Below are 22,909 nucleotides of genomic sequence, written 5' to 3' on the forward strand. Positions count from 1 at the left end.
AGCCACTTCGTCCAGCTCCTCCCGGGGGATCCCGAGGCGTTCCCAGGCCAGCCGGGAGACATAGTCTTCCCAACATGTCCTGGGTCTTCCTCGTGGCCTCCTACCGGTCGGACGTGCCCTAAACACCTCCCTAGGGAGGCGCTCGGGTGGCATCCTGACCAGATGCCCGAACCACCTCATCTGGCTCCTCTCGATGTGGAGGAGCAGCGGCTTTACTTTGAGCTCCCCCCGGATGACAGAGCTTCTCACCCTATCTCTAAGGGAGAGCCCCGCCACCCGGCGGAGGAAACTCATTTCGGCCGCTTGTACCCGTGATCTTGTCCTTTCGGTCATAACCCAAAGCTCATGACCATAGGTGAGGATGGGAACGTAGATCGACCGGTAAATTGAGAGCTTTGCCTTCCGGCTCAGCTCCTTCTTCACCACAACGGATCGATACAGCGTCCGCATTACTGAAGACGCCGCACCGATCCGCCTGTCGATCTCACCATCCACTCTTCCCTCACTCGTGAACAAGACTCCGAGGTACTTGAACTCCTCTACTTGGGGCAAGATCTCCTCCCCAACCCGGAGATGGCACTCCACCCTTTTCCGGGCGAGAAGCATGGACTCGGACTTGGAGGTGCTGATTCTCATCCCAGTCGCTTCACACTCGGCTGCGAACCGATCCAGTGAGAGCTGAAGATCCTGGCTAGATGAAGCCATCAGGACCACATCATCTGCAAAAAGCAGAGACCTAATCCTGCAGCCACCAAACCGAATCCCCTCAACGCCTTGACTGCGCCTAGAAATTCTGTCCATAAAAGTTATGAACAGAATGGGTGACAAAGGGCAGCCTTGGTGGAGTCCAACCCTCACCGGAAACGTGTCCGACTTACTGCCGGCAATGCGGACCAAGCTCTGACACTGATCATACAGGGAGCGGACCGCCACAATCAGACAGTCCGATACCCCATACTCTCTGAGCACTCCCCACAGGACTTCCCGAGGGACACGGTCGAATGCCTTCTCCAAGTCCACAAAACACATGTAGACTGGTTGGGCAAACTCCCATGCACCCTCAAGGACCCTGCCCAGATTATAGAGCTGGTCCACAGTTCCACGACCAGGACGAAAACCACACTGTTCCTCCTGAATCCGAGGTTCGACTATCCACATCTCACAAGATGTAGTTTCAAATCTATATCTGCCACCTAATCAACACTTCCTGCTTCCTGCTAAATTGCAACTTGTGGTTGGACGCTCACTTTGGAACGACAAGTGAGTATCCAATCACAGTCTCGTTAACGCCAGGATACCTAGATAAGCTACTGTCAACAACTTGTTATCTGATTGGCTATCACAACTGTCTATCAACTCAGTGTTTTTCAACCTTTTTTGAGCCAAGGCACATTTTTTTTTCCATAAAAAAACAATACGGAGGCACACCACCAGCAAAAAAGGTTAACAAATGAAACTCCACCAGGTTGTTGTTTCCTGTGTGTAGTGCTTTAGTTTCTGTCTTGCGCTGTTAATTTGTGTGTGTGTCACTCGTAAAACCAGCAATGTCATGACATGACGTCATGCCCGGGTACCGGTACTTTTCAAACAGAGTATTGTACCGTTTTTGATTCATTAGTACCGCGATACTATACTAGTACCGGTATACCGTACAACCCTAGTACCTAACAATGTGTTTTGTATTTTACAGGAGGATTACTACTACGAGTACACGGAATGTGACAGTTCTGGATCTCGGTGGAGAGCGGCCATCCCTCACAACCCTGGAACCTGCGTCGGCCTACCAGAGCCGGTCCGCGGCGCAAAGTGCAGTAAGTGTGTGCTTGTGTGTATGCAGTGCATGTGTGTGTGTGTAAGATAAAGGAAACAAATCTGTTGTGTGTCTGCATCACCTCCTTATCAGTGGTGAGGAATTTCCACTGCCACATCCTGACCGACTGTCTTTTCCAAAGGCAAAGGCTAATAAACGCAGAAGTATCACAGACAGGAAGTAGTGCGGTTGAAAATAATAGAACCGGACAGAGAGAGTATACATTGATGGTCCACATCTCACATATACTGTAATTAAGCTCAAAATAATTGGAAAATATGTGTATTTGTTGCATTTGGTTGCAATTCAGGCAAAACGGAGTGCAGTACTTGTCTGAAACCAGCAGAGGTGCCGTGGTTCAGTTTCAACTAGTTGTGGGAAGTTGCATGGAGAGACTGATATTGAAACGTATTAAAAAGGCAATACCACCATCCCTTTACCCATATCAGTTCGCATACCGGGAGAACCGATCGACCGAAGACACCATTGCTATTGTACTCCATAGACTCTTTGAACATCTTGAGCTTAGGAACACTTACGCAAGACAGCTCTTTGTCGATTTCAGCTCAGCATTTAACACAATAAGGCCAAACAGTCTCAGATCTAAGCTTCACAACCTTGGTTTGAACACCTTCCTCTGCAACTGGATTTTGGACTTTTTAACTAATCGCACACAGTACGTGAAAATAGGTGAGCACATTTCTGCCATGCTCACCATCAACACCGGTGCCCCACAGGGTTGTGTGCTGAGCCCTGTGCTCCTCACCCTCTTCACACATGACCGCATAGCAGTGTTTCCCACACATTCATTTATTTGTGGCGGCCCGCCACGGAAGAATTACGTCCGCCACAAATGGATTTTTCGGCTTTTGACTCGCTCGACCGCTCATAAAAGCAATGGGACTGTCTGTGAATGTTGCTTGTAGTTACAACTCCGGTGCAGTAGGTGGCGGTAGCCTACTATGCATTGTAACTCCGCCAATAGCACTTAATTCACCTGGTGGGCCAGAAGAAGAAAAAGAAGAAGAAGAAGAAGAGGGACGGACGGACGGACGGACGGACGGACGGGATCAAAATACGAGGGTAATATAAGTTATAGGTAGATAGGTTATAGCTGCATCGCTCGCGGCTCGTCATATATTTAACGTTAATCCGCGATTTCACCGAGCGTTTCACTGACGGTGAGCAGCCTGACGCTGCTTCATTAACACCGCCGCTGTTTGACTCGGGGGCCGGGCAGACGCACGTAGTAACAGTCACGTGTTTTCATACCGACGAGCTAACGTGTCCAGGTTATAACCCTGTTGTCAATAAACACACATGGATTGAAGCTAAATTGTCCACTGTCCACTGCAGCATGTGAATGCAATGAAAAGAATAAAATCTGAGCCAACCAGCTGTTAAAATGTTGTCCAGGTTAATGTTTTGGCCATTAAAGGCCCTTCATTTCAAGATTTCAACTGTGATCGGGCTTTAAACAGGTGGCTGACCTGTTCGGATGAGTGTAACTGCTACTGGTCAAATAATGTGAAATAGCATTTAATTTTACATGTATGCAATGCCATTTAAATGTAATTATAGATAATAATAATAATAAATACTGTGTAGTGTTGTAAATAGTCAACGGGAAGAAATTTAGTAAGATATAAGCCATGAGCACTACACAGCCAGAAAAAAAACCTAGGCAGGACAAGTAAAAATATTGGGGCAAGTAGATTTGAGAAGTCAGGCAAGTAGAAAAAAACCTTAACGTTGAACCCTGCATGTGTTGAGCTGCTGCCGCTTAAGGTTAAAACGGCACTGTACATAGAGCGCTTCTGCTCGTTAGTAATAAATTCTAATGTTGGATGTTCACTCCTTCACACAGATGAGTATAGAAAAATATTTTCAACGGCCGAAAAGGGCTCAACTTGGAGAGGAGGTAGGCCTACAGTCCGGACCACAGGTGCGACCTGTTCAGCAGCAGCAGGAGGAGGAGGAGGAGGTTGACTGACTGTGGCAGGACACCTCTGCCTCTGTTTCACTTCATGTTGCTGGTAAATAATATGGTTGTAGTAGTAGGCTAAAGTTAAATTATTTAGTATTCACTAATTAAAGGGGCAGAGCTTTAAGAGACATTTTAGCTTTTATATTTTATAAGATATATTTTTTGTAAGAACCACAATTAATAAATATATTTCAGTGAATCACTAATTGTTCAAATCTGTATATAAATATGTACATAAAATGTTGTAATTATATTCCAACTCCGCGTTCTTCTTGGTCATCGCCGCTGCCGCCGCCACCCCCCGCCCCCCGACCACACCACCACAAATAGATGCCTGTCCTGTGGGAAACACTGCATAGCCTCTTCAACATCCAATCTCACTGTCAAATATGCCGACGACATCACGGTGCTTGGGCTCATCAGTAATGTTGGGTTTAGGATGGGCTGGGAGTGCCTTTTGGAGTCTTGTGAATGGGGGCTCAGAATTTGGTGCTTCGCCCCTGCTGGCATATAAACAGGAGTCAGAACATTCTTACAAGACATATTCTCTAATGCATTAAAATGTTAAAATAGGGGGTTATTTTTTCCGTAATCAGTCAAGGAAATTACTCAAAGGCTTTTATAGAAAATGATGAGTCATTTAGGTGTATTAGGACGTCATTGTTTAATGGTGGAATACAGGATGTTACCTGATACCTCGCTGATGTTGTAAGATGTGGTAGGACCAGTTTATTAGCTGTGCTTTGTTCTGTGCTCCATCAGCAAAAAGCTTCACCGATTCTGTTCATAACCTTTATGGACAGAATTTCTAGGCGCAGTCAAGGCGTTGAAGGGATCTGGTTTGGTGGCTGTAGGATTAGATCTCTGCTTTTTGCAGATGATGTGGTCCTGATTGCTTCATCTGGCCAGGATCTTCAGCTCTCACTGGATCGGTTCGCAGCCGAGTGTGAAGCGACTGGGGTGAGAATCGGCACCTCCAAGTCTGAGTCCATGGTTCTCGCCCGGGAAAGGGTGGAGTGCCATCTTGGGGAGGAGATCTTGCCCCAAGTGGAGGAGTTCAAGTAGCTAGGAGTCTTGTTCACGGGTGAGGGAAGAGTGGATCGTGAGATCGACAGGCGGATCGGTGCGGCGTCTTCAGTAATGCGGACGCTGTATCGATCCGTTGTGGTGAAGAAGGAGCTGAGCCGGAAGGTAAAGCTCTCAATTTACCGGTCGATCTACGTTCCCATCCTCACCTATGGTCATGAGCTTTGGGTTATGACCGAAATGACAAGATCACGGGTACAAGCGGCCCAAATGAGTTTCCTCCGCCGGGTGGCGGGGCTCTCCCTTAGAGATAGGGTGAGAAGCTCTGTCATCCGGGAGGAGCTCAGAGTAAAGCCGCTGCTCCTCCACATTGAGAGGAGCAAGATGAGGTGGTTCGGGCATCTGCTCAGGATGCCACCCGAACGCCTCCCTAGGGAAGTGTTTAGGGCACGTCCGACCGGTAGGAGGCTACTGGGAAGACCCAGGACACGTTGGGAAGACTATGTCTCCCGGCTGGCCTGGGAACGCCTCGGGATCCCCCGGGAGGAGCTGGACGAAGTGGCTGGGGAGAGGGAAGTCTGGGCTTCTCTGCTTAGGCTGCTTCCCCTGCGACCCGACCTTGAATAAGCAGAAGGAAAGGGATGGATGGATGGATGGATGGATGGACAATGGTATATGATCATTAGATATTGCACAACTCCTGGCAACAAATCATGTACTGTTAATTTTGTTGACTAATAATTTTCGTTTTAGTCATGGTGAACAACCTACTTTTCCTCTGACGATAACGCGTGTCGATAAAGTCGATAACAAAATAACTGACATTTTACTCAACAAATTTTTTTATTTTTTTTTTATTTATTTATTTATTTTTTTATATTAAATCAACATAGAAACAAACACACGATACACTTTCAACTAGTGCATCAACCCAAAAAAACCCCCTCCCTCCCCCATTCACACTCATACACACCCACTCACACAAAAGGGGTTGTTTCTTTCTGCTACCAATATTCTGGTTCCCACAACATGGACAACACTTCTGCAAGGGACACAACACAGTCCCTGAAGCACACTTGATTGTTTGTGCTGCTGGTCCACTAACATTTTCATTTAATTACTATTTTTTCTTTCTTTTTTCTCCCTTATGTAATTATTTTTATATTGTTTACTTTCCTTTTTATCCAAGAAAATATTTATTTATCTTATCTAAAAAAAAAATAAAAAAAATAAAAATAAAAAAAGGACCTTATCTTCACCAGACCTGGTTGTTAATGAAATTAGCTTCGTTTAAAGGTTTTTTTTAAAACCAGGTCCAGTCCAGATAATGTCCAAGTCGGGTTCAGCAACACACACCTTCATTCATGTACCGTATTTTCCGCACTATTAGCCGCACCTAAAAACCACAAATTTACTCAAAAGCTGACAGTGCGGCTTTTAACCCGGTGCGCTTTATATATGGATTAATATTAAGATTCATTTTCATAAAGTTTCGGTCTCGCAACTACGGTAAACAGCCGCCATCTTTTTTCCCCGTAGAAGAGGAAGTGCTTCTTCTTCTACGCAAGCAACCGCCAAGGTAAGCACCCGCCCCCATAGAACAGGAAGCGCTTCTTCTTCTACTGTAAGCAACCACCCGCCCACGTAGAAGAAGAAAAAGCGCGCGGATATTACCGTACGTTTCATTTCCTTTGTGTGTTTACATCTGTAAAGACCACAAAATGGCTCCTACTAAGCGACAGGGATCCGGTTCATGAAAAGACGCAATCTCTCCATCCGCACACGGATTACTATTTCACAGCAACTGCCTAAAGACTTTCAAGAAAAGCTGGCTACTTTCCGTGCATATTGTAAAAACAAGATAGCTGAAAAAAAGATCCGGCCAGAGAACATTATCAACATGGACGAGGTTCCACTGACTTTTGATATTCCTGTGAACCGCACTGTGGATACAACGGGAGCACGTACGGTGAATATTCGCACCACAGGGAATGAGAAGTCATCCTTCACTGTGGTTCTAGCTTGCCATGCTAATGGCCAGAAACTTCCACCCATGGTGATATTCAAAAGGAAGACCTTGCCAAAAGAGACCTTTCCAGCCGGCGTCATCATAAAAGCTAACTCGAAGGGATGGATGGATGAAGAAAAGATGAGCGAGTGGTTAAGGTAAGTTTAAGTTTACGCGAAGAGGCCGGGTGGCTTTTTTCACGCAGCTCCGTCCATGTTGATATACGACTCCATGCGCGCCCACATCACGCTGGTTTTAATATATTATTAAAGTTTGACTGACCTATTTGACTGTTTTTTTGACATTCCTTTAGCGCAGTTAGATGCGGCTTACAACACGGGGCGGCTTATAGGTGGACAAAGTTTTGAAATATGCCGTTCATTGAAGGCGCGGCTTTTAACCCAGGGCGGCTTATGGTGCGGAAAATACAGTACACTGGGGGGGGGGAAAAAAAAAAAAAAAAAAAAAAAAAAAAATAGAAACATTTTGGAACACAACAGATTGCATATAATCTATAAACAAAATTAAATTTTCAAAACAAACAAACAAAAAAAAAAAAATGTATTTACTGTCCAGATTATGTTCAGGTCACTAAAAATTATGGAATACAACAACAGATAGCATATAATCTATAAACACAATTACACTTTCAACATAAGCCTTTGAGGACTTCCCATCTTTTTTTATGTTTTTTGGCATCATTATTGTTTTCAACCATGTAACTTTCTAAAGTTAAAAAATACTGAATAAATGTTTTAAAGAAAGTAATACTAAGTGAATATCTGTTTTTGGCCTTAAAAATAAACCTTTTACCGAGTACTATAATTAAATTGATTAAATCATGATTGTCAATGAAGTCTCCCAAAATAACAGAAACCACATCAATTACTCAACGAATTAAAAAAGAGCTGAAAATCTTGACAGAAACAAAATCCAATCATATTTAGTTTAGTCTTGTAGATGGGAGGGACAAGTTTAGAATATATCCAATCAGAGCTCTTTAACAGCGTACAAGGGGGGTGTTTATTACAAAGGAGAGCCAATCAGAGGCTTTTCCGTGTGGGACGAGGAAGTTGCATGAAGTATGTTTCCACCTGGGAGAAAGTGAAAGAGGAAACGTTTCATTTTTATTGCGTTAATGCCATCAACAGGCGAGTCATCGACCGTGACGTGTACACAACTGTAAGGTCGAGGTGATTCTACCCTATTACTTCTTTTAAAAAATGATCAAGTAATTTGCTCTGCCTCACAGAATCATTTATTTAATAGTAAATCTAAAGCAGTGGTTCTTAACCTTGTTGGAGGTGCCGAACCCCAGCAGTTTCATATGCGCATTCACCGAACCCTTCTTTAGTGAAAATTAAAATGTTTTTTCAAATTCAAGACAAAGTTATGTTTGTTTTTTTTACTGGTGCACAAAATGAACCGTGCATGAGCATCACCTTGTTCAAAGAACAAAACCAACACAGTGCATGAACTCACAGCAAGTGTGACTTCTGCTGTTGCCTTTGAAAGACCAGTTCAGATCACAATTTTGACGAAAACCATAACTGTTCAATTATTGTAACGTCTGTCGAGACGCTTTAATGAGGACATGAATTCCATCGATCACTTCATTGAGCAAAACTCAATCAATCAATCAATCAATGTTTATTTATATAGCCCTAAATCACAAGTGTCTCAAAGGGCTGCACAAGCCACAACGACATCCTCGGTACAGAGCCCACATAAGGGCAAGGAAAAACTCACCCCAGTGGGACGTCGATGTGAATGACTATGAGAAACCTTGGAGAGGACCGCATATGTGGGTAACCCCCCCCTCTAGGGAAACCGAATGCAATGGATGTCGAGTGGGTCTAACATAATATTGTGAGAGTCCAGTCCATAGTGGATCCAGCATAACAGTAAGAGTCCAGTCCACAGTGGGGGCAGCAGGAAACCATCCCGAGCGGAGACGGGTCAGCAGCGCAGAGATGTTCCCAACCGATATACAGGCGAGCGGTCCGACCCCGGACAGCCAGCACCCCATCCATGGCCACCGGACCTGTGTGTCTCCCCTTCCACAAGGGGTAAGGGGGAGCAGAGGAGAAAAGAAAAGAAACGGCAGATCAACTGGTCTAAAAAAAGAGGGGGCTATTCAAAGGCTAGAGTATACAAATGAGTTTTGTGATGGGACTTAAATGCTTCTACTGAGGTAGCATCTCTAACTGTTACCGGGAGGGCATTCCATAGCAGTTCTTTGAACGCAGATTTCTTGCCGGGACATATGGTACAATACAATCGGCAAGATAGGACGGAGCTAGACCGTGTAGTATTTTATACGTAAGTAGTAAAACCTTAAAGTCACATCTTAAGTGCACAGGAAGCCAGTGCAGGTGAGCCAGTATAGGTATATATATATGTATATATGTATATAAAGGTAATTACAGTATAGGCGTAATATGATCAAACTTTCTTGTTCTTGTCAAAAGTCTAGCAGCCGCATTTTGTACCAACTGTAATTTTTTAATGCTAGACATAGGGAGACCCCAAAATAATACGTTACAGTAATCGAGACGAGACGTAACGAACGCATGAATAATGATCTCAGCGTCGCTAGTGGATAAAATAGAACGAATTTTAGCGATATTACGGAGATGAAAGAAGGCCGTTTTAGTAACACTCTTAATGTGTGACTCAAAGGAGAGAGTTGGGTGGAAGATAATACCCAGATTCTTTACTGAGTCGCTTTGTGTAATTGTTTGGTTGTCAAATGTTAAGGTGGTATTATTAAATAAATGTCGGTGTTTAGCAGGACCGATAATCAGCATTTCCGTTTTCTTAGTGTTGAGTTGCAAGAAGTTAGCGGACATCCATTGTTTAATTTCATTAAGACACGCCTCCAGCTGACTACAATCCGGCGTGTTGGTCAGCTTTAGGGGCATGTAGAGTTGGCTGTCATCAGCATAACAATGAAAGCTAACACCGTATTTGCGTATGATGTCGCCTAGCGGCAGCATGTAAATACTAAAGACTGCAGGGCCAAGAACCGAACCCTGGGGGACTCCGCACGTTACCTTAACATAGTCCAAGGTCACATTATTATGGGAGACGCATTGCATCCTGTCAGTAAGATAAGAGTTAAACCACGACAAGGCTAAGTCTGACATACCAATACGTGTTTTGATACGCTCTAATAAAATGTTATGATCGACGGTATCGAAAGCAGCGCTAAGATCAAGAAGCAGCAACATAGATGACGCATCAGAATCCATCGTTAGCAGTAGATCATTAGTCATTTTTGCGAGGGCTGTCTCCGTAGAGTGATTTGCCCTGAAACCGGATTGAAAAGGTTCACAGAGATTGTTAGACACTAAGTGTTCATTTAGCTGCTGTGCGACAATTTTTTCGAGGATTTTCGAGATAAAGGGAAGGTGGGACACCGGTCGGTAGTTTACCATGAGGTCAGGATCGAGGTTAGGTCTTTTGAGCAGAGGATGAATAACCGCTTTTTTGAATGCTAGGGGAACAGTGCCAGAGGAAAGTGATAAGTTTATAATATTTAGCACTGATGGACCTAATAATACAAAAAGCTCCTTGATAAGTTTCCCAGGAAATGGGTCAAGTAAACATGTTGTTTGTTTTGTCCCCTTAACACATCTTAACAATTCCTCTAATGTTATTTCATCAAAGAGAGAGAAACTATTTTGGAGGGCGGTATCCGTTGTAGATACAGTTGTATCTGTGTTAATAGAACCCAGTTGTAGCTGCGATGCATTGTCTTTAATCTCCTTTCTAATGAGTTCAATTTTCTTATTAAAGAAATTCATAAAATCATCTGCTGAGTGGGTGGAGCTACTGGGAGGAGTCCCTTGTTGGGTTAGCGATGCTACTGTACTAAACAAAAATTTTGGATCATTTTTGTTGAGGTGGATGAGATTTGAGTAATATTTAGCTTTAGCTAAGGTAAGCATGTGTTTATAAGTTATTAAACTATCACTCCATGCTTGATGGAAAACCTCAAGTTTAGTAGCACGCCATTTGCGTTCCAGCTTTCTACACGATAATTTATGGGCTCTAGTTTCTTCTGTAAACCATGGGGTGCGCCTTTTAGGGGCGCTTTTTTGTTTTAGCGGTGCTATACTATCAATGGTGTCGCGCAGGGCGTCGTTAAAGTTGTTAGTGAGGTTATCAATACAGCCGACATAATTCTTTATTGTCGGCCAATAACACATGACCAAAACTTGCCAGATATTTACCGTAAAATCTAATGTCATTGTACAATTTGATGGATAGCTTGCTTTTAAATCACAAGTCCAGCAGATATTTGAGTATGTGTCTTTATTATTACAAAAATGTTTTTGAATTATGTGATAATATACTATTTTGATGCATTAAAGTTGAAAAGATATGCAATTGCAGGCACTACATGTACTGTTTTAAATGTCAAAAACAGAAAGAATAAATGCATTTAGTGAGAAAAGATTAAATGATAAATGGGTTATACTTGTATAGCGCTTTTCTACCTTCAAGGTACTCAAAGCGCTTTGACACTATTTCCACAAATGTAACAAAAAAATGACAAAAAGCTGAAATTTAATTACTAATAATATGCCTAGTCTAGGGCAGCACGGTGGAAGAGGGGTTAGTGCGTCTGCCTCACAATACGAAGGTCCTGAGTAGTCATGGGTTCAATCCCAGGCTCGGGATCTTTCTGTGTGGAGTTTGCATGTTCTCCCCGTGACTGCGTGGGTTCTACTCCGGCTTCCTCCCACCTCCAAAGACATGCACCTGGGGATAAGTTGATTGGCAACACTAAATTGGCCCTAGTGTGTGGATGTGAGTGTGAATGTTGTTTGTCTATCTGTGTTGGCCCTGCGATGAGGTGGCGACTTGTCCAGGGTGTACCCCGCCTTCCGCCCGATTGTAGCTGAGATAGGCTCCAGCGCCCCCCGCGACCCCAAAGGGAATTAAGCGGTAGAAAATGGATGGAATGGATGGATGCCTAGTCTAATCGGAAAATGAAATATTTCAAAAAAGCTGCAAGTGGAAAAAGTTTTGATGTCCAAACTACAATTTTGTTGACTCGCAGGATATTGTCAAAATAAAATCAAAAAAAAAAAAAAAAAAAAGCCCTTGTTATGACAAAAAGCTGAAATTTAACAACTAATATGCTAAGTCAAACCTGAAAAGAAAATATTTCAAAATGGCAGCCAGTGGAAGAAGTTAAGTACTTAATTAACACATTATTTTCAGGTTTTCAGATCTGGCCACCGGGCCTTGAGTTGACAAATGTGGCTTACAAGCAAAGGGAGACATCATGCAATCACAACAGCAATGAGGAAAAACAACCCTGTCACATATCTGGTTAAGTGTAGAAAGTGCAGTGACGGAGTGTACCAGCATGGAAGGATTACGTTACTCTCAACGCCTCCTCATGAGTCCTAACTCAAATAAGTAGCTTTATATTCGTCATCATGCTTTTTTTCCTACGCGCATCCTTTTTTTTTTGTGTGTGTGTGTCCAAAAGCATTTTCATGCAAAGCCGGCGAGTTTCTGGAGATGTCAGCTCAGGAGTGCACCCGCTGCGCAGCTGGAAGCTACTCCCTGGGCAGCGGCATCCGCTTCGACCAATGGGATTCCATGCCTGCGGGATTCAGTAGCCTAGCAACCGCCCTGGAAAACAGTCCCCACAGAGATGGAAGCGGTACATGCAACAGGTAGGGAAGCAGTGAGACACGATGGGATGGGCAATGTAACAACATCTTCTCATATAGAAATGAAACATGGTCAAAAGTGTACATAGACTTGTAAAGAACATCATGTCATGGCTGTCAATCATTTCTACAACTCTTATTTTTTTGTGATAGAGTGATTGGAGCACATACTTGTTGGTCACATAAACATTCATGAAGTTTGGTAATTAGAATTACAGAAGTAATTACCAATGCAATAGGTAATTACTTCTGTAATTCTAATTAAAGCCATTAGCTCTGTATCTATCATGGTTCTCAGCAAGTAGTCTGTTTGTTTGTGAAACTCTCTAATCTGTTATTGAACAGTTTTTCAATGATATTACAACATTGTGGAAGTAAAGAAACAGGTCTATAGTTTGTAAATTGGTGTTTGTTTCCAGTCTTATAAATTGGTGCAGCTTTAGCTATTTTCATTTTGTTTGGGGATTTACCTGTTTGAAATGATAGGTTACTAATATACATTAATGGTCCTGAGATCTCTTCAATAACCTTTATTTATGGTTTCCATATCAATTCCATTACAATCAATTGAAGTCTTAGAGTTGCATTTTTTTCACAATTTTAACTATTTCCTAAGAAATAGAAACTGGAAATAAGTGATGTACTATATAGTAACTGTATGTATGTTCAAAAATCCAATTAAAACCATATGTCTAGATCAGGGGTCGGCAACCCGCATGCGGCTCTTTGATCACTCTGATGCGGCTCAGCAGCTTACTTGCTGAACCCCCCAATTTTCCCGTGAGACTTCCAGATTTCAATGCCCCTCGCAGAAAACTCCCGGGATTAATTTTCACCTATTTTCACCCTTACAGCTATAATAAGGGCGTGCCGTGATAGTACAACATTTGGCGCCCTCTACAGCCTGTATTAACAGCGTGCCAGCCCGACACTTGTTATACAAAATACATTTTCTGCTTGCACACGTACGTGACAGCAAGGCATACTTTGGTCAACAGCCACACAAGTTACACTGACGGTGACCATATAAAACAACTTTAACACTCTTACTAATAATGCACCACACTTTGAACCAAACAAGAATGACAAACACATTTCATGAGAACATCTGCACCTTAACACAACATAAACACAACAGAACAAACACCCAGAATCCCATGCAGCCCTGACTCTTCCGGCTACATTATACACCCCTGCTACCACCAAACCCCGCCCCCACCCCAAGCCTGCTCCCTCACACATCAACCCCCCCCCCCCCCTCTCTGTGCGTCGGTTGAGGTGGGTGGGGTTTGGTAGAGATGGTAGAGATGCGCGGTTTGCGAGCACAACCGCGGAGTCCGCGGATCGGGCGGATGAAATTAAAAAAAATTAGATTTTATCCGCGGGTCGGGTCGGGCGGTTGAAATAAAACAAAATTAGATTTTAAATAGATTCAGGCGGGTGGCAGTTAAACCAATTGGGAAATATATATACATAGTTAAATGTTGTTACCCACATACGAAAAACGAGCAGGCACCTGCAGCATATGCCACAACAGAAGAAGAAGAAAAAAAGAGATGGACACTTTTACGGAGCGGAGAAGGGACGCCTCGCCGGGGTCCGGGACCGAGGCCCCTTCCCCCGGGAGGGCCCCACCGGGAGCCGTGGCTGAGGCGATCCGCGAGAAGGGCCCGACGCACGTCCAGGGTCACCACCGCGCCCACCGCACCGACACCCCGCCTCGTCCGCCTTCGCCGCGGCCGGCGTCACGCGCAGCAGGTAAGCAGCTTACCTGCCCGCCACCCCCGTGGCCGGGGGCTCGTAACAGGGGTCACTCCGCGCGCTCCGCCCGCGCAGCTTACCTGCCCGCCACCCCTGTTGCCGGGGGCGCGTAACAGGGGTCACTCCGCGCGCAGTGCGCTCACGAAAGGGGTGGGGCTCACCCTGGTTGATATAGACAGCAGGACGGTGGCCATGGAAGTCGGAACCCGCTAAGGAGTGTGTAACAACCCACCTGCCGAATCAACTAGCCCTGAAAATGGATGGCGCTGGAGCGTCGGGCCCATACCCGGCCGTCGCAGGCAGCGAGATGCGCTTGGAGGTGCGCTCAGCGCGGCTCCCATATGATTGCGCACTGGTGTGCGTCTGGGTCGTGACAGCGTGGCACGCGAATGTCTGTGCTGCATTGGATCAGTCTCCTTTCTTTAACAGGCAAAAGCTTTATAACCTCACTAATGCCTTGCATCGTCTATATTAGATATATAACAACGGGCGGGTGCGGTTCTGATCAAATGTTACATCGGGTGGATGGCGGATGGTTGACGACTTTCTGATGCGGTTGCGGATGAAATAATTGCCTATCCGCGCATCTCTAGTAGCGGGGGTGTATAATGTATCCCGGAAGAGTTAGGGCTGCATGGGATTCTGGGTATTTGTCCTGTTGTGTTAATGTTGTATTACGGTGCAGATGTTCTCCCGAAATGTGTTTGTCATTCTTGTTTGGTGTGGGTTCACAGTGTGGCACATTATTAATAAGAGTGTTAAAGGTTTTTTTTATACCGCCACCGTCAGTGTAACCTGTGTGGTTGTTGAGCAAGTATGCCTTGCTGTTACTTACTTGAGCAAGTGGAAGCCCCATACAACGTGTGGCTGGTCAGGCACGCTGGTTGTAGTGGGCGCTATATGCTGTACCATCACGGCACGCGTGAGACTGACAAGCGCTAACCATTTAAAACCCGCGTGCCGCACCAGCTTAAAAATTCCATACAAAGGTGTGGGCGGCGTGTCTGAGACCCCTGGTTTATACATAGCACAAAGCAAAAAAAAAAACTTTGTATGCAGTGTTATTTCATTTAAAATTTCTAAAATTTTTGCGGCTCCCATTGTTTTCTATAATTTGTGAAACTGGTCAAAATGGCTCTTTGACTGGTAAAGGTTGCCGACCCCTGTATCTTTCCCTGCAGTTCTTCCTGGGTGCCTCAGGGAAGTTACCTGGAGTCCAACAGGGATGAGTGCACGGTCTCGCTCATATACGCGGTCCGTCTGAAGAAGACCGGATCGGTCAGCTTTGAATACCAGTACCCAGACAACAACTTGCTCTTTGAGTTCTTTGTGAGTAGCGCACATTTGTGTCGCCCAGGTGAGGGTCGAAGCCGCCAATCAATTATTTGTGTTGCAGATCCAGAATGACCAATGTCAGGAGATGGACCAGGCCGTGGACACCAAGTGGCTTAAACTCAGCAATCCAGGCGAGTGGGCAACACACACGGTAAGTTCTGGAGTGCACCGGTACTTAAACCGCACCCACTAAATTTCTAAATGTTTTTACATATATTAGCCGCATCGGACCATAAACCGCAGATATATACTGGTACGAAAGATATTGTAAATGTTTATGTACATACCTTAATTGTTTCCAAACGGTGCCTGTCACACGGCAGTAAAATGGGTAGTAAAACCCACTAACTGTGAAAGCTAGCTCTCCAATCAGCTGAACAGACTCAATAACTCCACAGCGACGTTTTGGTAAAATTGAAACGATACAAAAAAAATGCCATTGTAAGTTAATAATACTAACACAGAGACTTGTAAATGTGTTAGCATATGTGTTAATGCTAACGACGCTAGCTTTATTACGTCATGATAGCGTGTACAAATATGCATGAACAAAACTACTACAGAAATCACACATGGGATGATTTAGTAAGTATGGATTGTTTTAGTTATATTGTAAAACTTAGACACATTGCTTGAAGTGATGAACGAAGAGCAGTAAAACGGCTAATAAAACAAAACATAAGTCATTGTCATGGACCCACTTTCTGCGTAAGCTTGCTCTCCAATCAGAAAAACAGACTCAATAACTCCACGGTGACGTTTTGGTGAATATGATACAAAACAAAAGAATGCCATTGTAAGTTAATAATACTAACACAGAGACTCGTAAACGTGTTAGCATATGTGTTAATGCTAACGACGCTAGCTTTATTACGTCATGATAGCGTGTACAAATATGCATGAAAACACTCCTACAGAAATCATACATGGGAAGATTTAGTAAGTATGAATTGTTTTAGTTATATTGTAAAACTTAGAAACATTGCTTGGAGTGATGAATGTAGAAACCCTTCAAGCAGAAATGCTATGAATGCAAAACATGGCCGTTAGCAAAGAAAACTCTGCACCGTTTTATTAGCTGCAGGTTACAAAGCATAGGGAAAAAGTAGCGATTTATAGTCCGAAAAATACGGTAATGTTGCACTAAGCACTGTGGGTTAGCTCTGGTCTTTTACATGCAAGGTGAACCTGAAGTCTGGCGCCAACATCATGTATTGGAGGACCAGTGCGGTCGTGATGGGAGCTAAAGCGGTGAAACCTGCCTTGCTGAAAAATATCCTAATAGAAGGTTTGCGATCTTCTCTTTTCACGTTCTTGTTTCTTTCAAATATTTATCCCTCGTCCTTGTCTTCCAGGGGTGGCCTACACGTCAGAGTGTTTCCCCTGTAAGCCAGGAACATTCAGCCGCGTCCCCGGCTCCGCCTCCTGCGAGCCCTGCCCCCGGGACACCTACTCGGCTCACGGAGCCAGCTCGTGCACTTCCTGCAACACCAGCAGCCAGTACGCAGGTACGGTAGACACGCGACACTTCAGCCTCCCGCCTGTTGATGACGGTGGGCATTTTTCTCCAATGGAAGACGAGGGCTCGGCGGTGTGTCAGAACAGACCTCCATGTTCCAAGAAGGACTATTTCAGCATCCACACAGCTTGCGACAACCAGGGAAAGGTGAGGTGAACTTGGACTCGTCGTTTCCCACACTGCAAAAACTGAAATTTATGTAAGATTAAATACCTCAAATAAGGGTGATAATTGCTTATTTTCTGTCTGATAAGATCATTCTTCTCACTAAGCAGATTTTATGTTAGAGTGTTTTACTTGTTTTAAGTGTTTTGGTCCTAAATCAGGGGTGCTCACACTTTTTCTGCAGGCGAGCTACTTTTCAATTGATCAAGTCGTGGGGATCTACCTCATTCATATATATAGTTTATATTTACTTATTTATGAAACATATGTTTTTGTTAACAAGTTAAAGGTGTTTAATGATAATACAAGCATGTTTAACACATATAGTTAATATTGTTAATAAATTAAAGGTGTTTAATGAAAATACAAGTATGTTTAACACATATAGTTAATATTGTTAACAAGTTAAAGGTGTTTAAAGATAATACAAGCATGTTTAACACATATTGTTTATAAATTAAAAGTGTTTAATGAAAATACAAGTATGTTTAATACATATAGTTAATATTGTTAACAAGTTAAAGGTGTTTAAAGATAATACAAGCATGTTTAACACATATAGTTAATATTGTTAATAAGTTAAAGGTGTTTAATGATAATGCAAGCGTGTTAAACACTATAGTTAATATTGGTAATAAGTTAAAGGTGTTTAAAGATAATACAAGCATGTTTAACACATATAGTTAATATTGTTAATAAGTTAAAAGTGTTTAGTGATAATGCAAGCATGTTTAACACTTATAGTTAATATTGGTAATAAGTTAAAGGTGTTTAAAGATAATACAAGCATGTTTAACACATATAGTTAATATAGTTAATAAGTTAAAGGTGTTTAAAGATAATACAAGCATGTTTAACACATATTGTTAATAAATTAAAAGTGTTTAATGAAAATACAAGTATGTTTAATACATATAGTTAATATTGTTAACAAGTTAAAGGTGTTTAAAGATAATACAAGCATGTTTAACACATATTGTTAATAAATTAAAGGTGTTTAATGATAATACAAGCATGTTTAACACATATAGTTAATATTGTTAATAAGTTAAAGGTGTTTAATGATAATGCAAACATGTTTAACACATATAGTTAATATTGTTAACAAGTTAAAGATGTTTAGTGATAATGCAAGCATGTTTAACACTTATAGTTATTATTGGTAATAAGTTAAAGGTGTTTAAAGATAATACAAGCATGTTTAACACATATAGTTAATATTGTTAACAAGTTAAAGGTGTTTAGTGATAATGCAAGCATGTATAACACATATAGTTAATAGTGTTAATAAGTTAAAGGTGTTTAATGATAATGTAAACATGTTTAACACATATAGTTAATATTGTTAACAAGTTAAAGATGTTTAGTGATAATGCAAGCATGTTTAACACTTATAGTTAATATTGGTAATAAGTTAAAGGTGTTTAAAGATAATGCAAGCATGTTTAACAAATATAGTTAATATTGTTAATAAGTTCAAAGTGTTTAGAGATAATACAAGCATGTTTAACACATATAGATTCCTTTCTTTCATGAAGACAAGAATATAAGTTGGTGTATTACCTGATTGTGATGACTTGCATTGATTGGAATCAGACAGTGGTGCTGATAAGGTCCGCATTTTCGAATGGAGGAGAAACAAAGTCCTCCTTTCTGTCCAATACCACATGAAAGTGGTTGGTTTTTGGCATCTTATTTGTCCAGCTTCCGTACTCCTTTGTATACACTTTACAAGAAATACATTGTTGAAATACAAACTCCGTAGCTTGCTAGCTTGTGCACGCCAGCTTTCTGAGACTCTTATTTTGGTAGCGTAGGCAGGATGAAGCAGAGCTTTTATTGTGCAACTGTGCAGTCGGTCTTTGGAGTTTTGACGACAGGTACGGCGCCAGAGTCTGTTGAAATAAAGTGTTTCTCGCCTTCCAGTCGGTAATTTTAATGAGCTGGCAGCAGCCAGCGTCATCTCAGAAGACCCTCGGGTGCCGTGAATGTCAATCAAGTGACCAAAGTGACGTCATAGTGAAGATTTATGATCGCTCATTTTTAGGACTATTTTTTTAATGCCTGGCTGGTGATCGACGGACACACCCTCCACGATCGACCGGTAGCTCGCGATCGACGTAATGAGCACCCCTGTCCTAAATGATCTCAGTAAGACATTACAGCTTGTTGCTGAGATTTGATGACCTATATTGAGTAAAACATGCTTGAAACTATTTTTGTCCAAATGTCCAAAACACACCCAGCAATGGTGCACAGGAAGGCGGGGAAGAAGAGGGGAAAAGGTGGCCAAAATGGTCAAAAGTCCCAATTGTGTTCAAAACACGAGTCCCGCCGCCGGCCGCACAAGTCCCTGGATGCAAAAAATGTCCAAAACGCACCCAGCAAAGTCCCACAGGAAGTGGGGCAGAAAAGTGAGAAAAGTCGTCAAAAGTCCCAAAAATGTTAAAAATACCTACCCAGGTTGGAGTCCCACATGATTCCCACGGGTGTGATTTTTGAACATTTTACCGACTTTTCTCACTTTTCTCCCCGCCTTCCCGTGGGACTTTGCTGGGCGCGTTTTGGACATTTTGGGCATCCCGGCCGGCGGTGGGACTTGTGGGACTGGAACCTGGGTAGGTATTTTCAACATTTTTGGGGACTTTTGATGACTTTTCCAACTTTTATCCCCTCTCCCCGTGGGACTCGGATGGGTGTGTTATGGACATTTTGGGCATCCTGGGACTTGCGCGGCCATACATAAGATTTTATGTTAGAGTGTTTTACTTGTTTTAAGTGTTTTGGTCCTAAATGATCTCAGTAAGATATTACAGCTTGTTGCTGAGATTTGATGACCTATATTGAGTAAAACATGCTTGAAACTATTTTTGTCCAAATGTCCAAAACACACCCAGCAATGGTGCACAGGAAGGCGGGGAAGAAGAGGGGAAAAGGTGGCCAAAATGGTCAAAAGTCCCAATTGTGTTCAAAATACCTCCCCGGGTTCCAGTCCCACGAGTCCCGCCGTCGGCCGCACAAGTCCCGGGGTTCCAAAAAATGTCCAAAACGCACCCAGCAAAGTCCCACGGGAAGTGGGGGAGAAAAGTGAGAAAAGTCATCAAAAGTCCCAAAAATGTTAAAAATACCTTCCCAGGTTGGAGTCCCACAAGAACCCGGGTGTGATTTTTGAACATTTTACCGACTTTTCTCACTTTTCTCCCCGCCTTCTTGTGGGACTTTGTTGGGCGCGTTTTGGACATTTTGGGCATCCCGGCCGGCAGCGGGACTTGTGGGACTGGAACCTGGGTAGGTATTTTGAACATTTTTGGGGACTTTTGACGACTTATCCAACTTTTATCCCCCCCCTCCCCGTGGGACTCGGATGGGTGTGTTATGGACATTTTGGGCATCTTGGGACTTGCGCGGCCATACATAAGATTTTATGTTAGAGTGTTTTACTTGTTTTAAGTGTTTTGGTCCTAAATGATCTCAGTAAGATATTACAGCTTGTTGCTGAGATGTGATGACCTATATTGAGTAAAACATGCTTGAAACTAGAATATCAAGTGTTGCAAAGCTGTGTCATCAACACTCACAAGTATAAAACTACTTTTTTAAAGTCATCATTTCTTATTTCAAGCATGGAAAAAAATCATGATGCCGAGCGCATATCATGATGTCAAGATAATGGCACTAGCATTTACTTCATTTAAGAATATTCTTCAACATATTGAGCAAAAAGGTCTCTTTTTTTTCTATCAAGAAAAGTGCACTTATTAGTGAGAATATACTTATTTTAAGGTATTTTTGGGTTCATTGAGGTTAGCTAATTTTACTTGTTTTGAAAAGGCGAATTTTCTTGTTCTATTGGCAGATAATTTTGTCCTTTTGTTCAACTTATTTAGTCATACTAGTGGTGTTCCTCAAGGTTCCATTTTAGGTCCACTCTATTTCATTACATGGGCTGTTCAACAGGCGGCCTGCAGGTTCAGTCAAAAAAAAAAAATACATGTAAGAGACTCACATTTTTGCAGCAGATTCTTAAAAACACGAGAGTGCTGTCATATAGATGATCTTTGACTAGCTTTTTCGCAAAAAAAACCTCCTCTGTAACTTTGACAAAATACATGTCTACTGTCGAGGACACTGGTTGTCCGGATATTGAGCAAATTTTTTTTTTTTTTTTCCTACCAGGAAAAGTGCACTTGTTATTAGTGAGAATATACTTATTTTAAGGTATTTTTGGGTTCTTTGAGGTTAGCTACTTTGACTTGTTTTGGAAAGTCTTGACAAGCCAAATGTTCTTGTTCTATTGGCAGATAATTTTGCTTAGTTCAAATAAAATACCCCTCATTTTTGTATGTTTTTTTCTTGTTTTTGAACACTGACTTTTTGCAGTGCACCTTTTTTCTAAACCGTATAAAGTAATCATTTCTTATGTCAAGCTTGAAATAAAAAATCATGACTTTAACACAATTGTGTCTCATAATTAAAACGGATGACAAATGGACGTTGCTGTTTTATTTTCAATGAAACAATAGAAAATACGTACTTGTATAGTAGTACAGTTGTTATTAGTGAGAATATACTTATTTTAAGGTATTTTTGGGTTCAATGAGGTTAGCTAAATTTACTTGTTTTGGAAAGTCTTGACAAGCCAAATTTTCTTCTTCTATTGGCAGATAATTTTGTCCTTTTGTTCAACTTATTTAGTCATACTAGTGGTGTTCCTCAAGGTTCCATTTTAGGTCCACTCTATTTCATTACATGGGCTATTCAACTGGCGGCCTGCAGGTTCAGTTAAAAAAAAAAAACACATGTAAGAGACTCACATTTTTGCAGCAGATTCTTAAAAACACGAGAGTGCTGTCATATAGATGATCTTTGACTAGCTTTTTCGCAAAAAAACCCTCCTCTGTAACTTTGACAAACTACATGTCTACTGTCGAGGACACTGGTTGTCCGGATATTGAGCAAAATTATTATTTTTTTCCTACCAGGAAAAGTGCACTTATTAGTGAGAATATACTTATTTTAAGGTATTTTTGGGTTCTTTGAGGTTAGCTAATTTTACTTGTTTTGGAAAGTCTTGACAAGCCACATTTTCCTGTTCTATTGGCAGATAATTTTGCTTAGTTCAAATAAAATGCCCCTCATTTTTGTATTTTTTTTTTCTTGTTTTTGAACACTGACTTTTTGCAGTGCACCTTTTTTCTAAACCGTATAAAGTAATCATTTCTTATGTCAAGCTTGAAATAAAAAATCATGACTTTAACACAATTGTGTCTCATAATTAAAACGGACGACAAATGGACAATGCTGTTTTATTTTCAATGAAACAATAGAAAATACGTACTTGTATAGTAGTACAGTTGTTATTAGTGAGAATATACTTATTTTAAGGTATTTTTGGGTTCAATGAGGTTAGCTAAATTTACTTGTTTTGGAAAGTCTTGACAAGCCGAATTTTCTGGCAGATAATTTTGTCCTTTTGTTCAACTTATTTAGTCATACTAGTGGTGTTCCTCAAGGTTCCATTTTAGGTCCACTCTATTTCATTACATGGGCTATTCAACTGGCGGCCTGCAGGTTCAGTTAAAAAAAAAAAAACACATGTAAG

The 22,909-nt window shown here is 42.1% G+C and overlaps 1 protein-coding gene across 1 annotated transcript in view; it reads left to right on the forward strand.

The window, feature by feature from the left end:
* Positions 1-22,909, forward strand: part of LOC133612763 (endosome/lysosome-associated apoptosis and autophagy regulator family member 2-like) — an 81,694-nt gene that overhangs the window by 13,794 nt on the left and 44,991 nt on the right. Inside the window, exons 2-8 of the mRNA XM_072913887.1 lie at positions 1,691-1,811; positions 12,341-12,530; positions 15,470-15,617; positions 15,685-15,774; positions 16,806-16,911; positions 16,979-17,131; positions 17,201-17,289. Of these exons, the coding sequence (XP_072769988.1) occupies positions 1,691-1,811; positions 12,341-12,530; positions 15,470-15,617; positions 15,685-15,774; positions 16,806-16,911; positions 16,979-17,131; positions 17,201-17,289 (897 nt within the window). The remainder of the gene's footprint in view (positions 1-1,690; positions 1,812-12,340; positions 12,531-15,469; positions 15,618-15,684; positions 15,775-16,805; positions 16,912-16,978; positions 17,132-17,200; positions 17,290-22,909) is intronic.

The sequence above is a fragment of the Nerophis lumbriciformis genome, linkage group LG10, assembly GCF_033978685.3.
Source record: "Nerophis lumbriciformis linkage group LG10, RoL_Nlum_v2.1, whole genome shotgun sequence".
Taxonomy (NCBI): Eukaryota; Metazoa; Chordata; class Actinopteri; order Syngnathiformes; family Syngnathidae; genus Nerophis; species Nerophis lumbriciformis.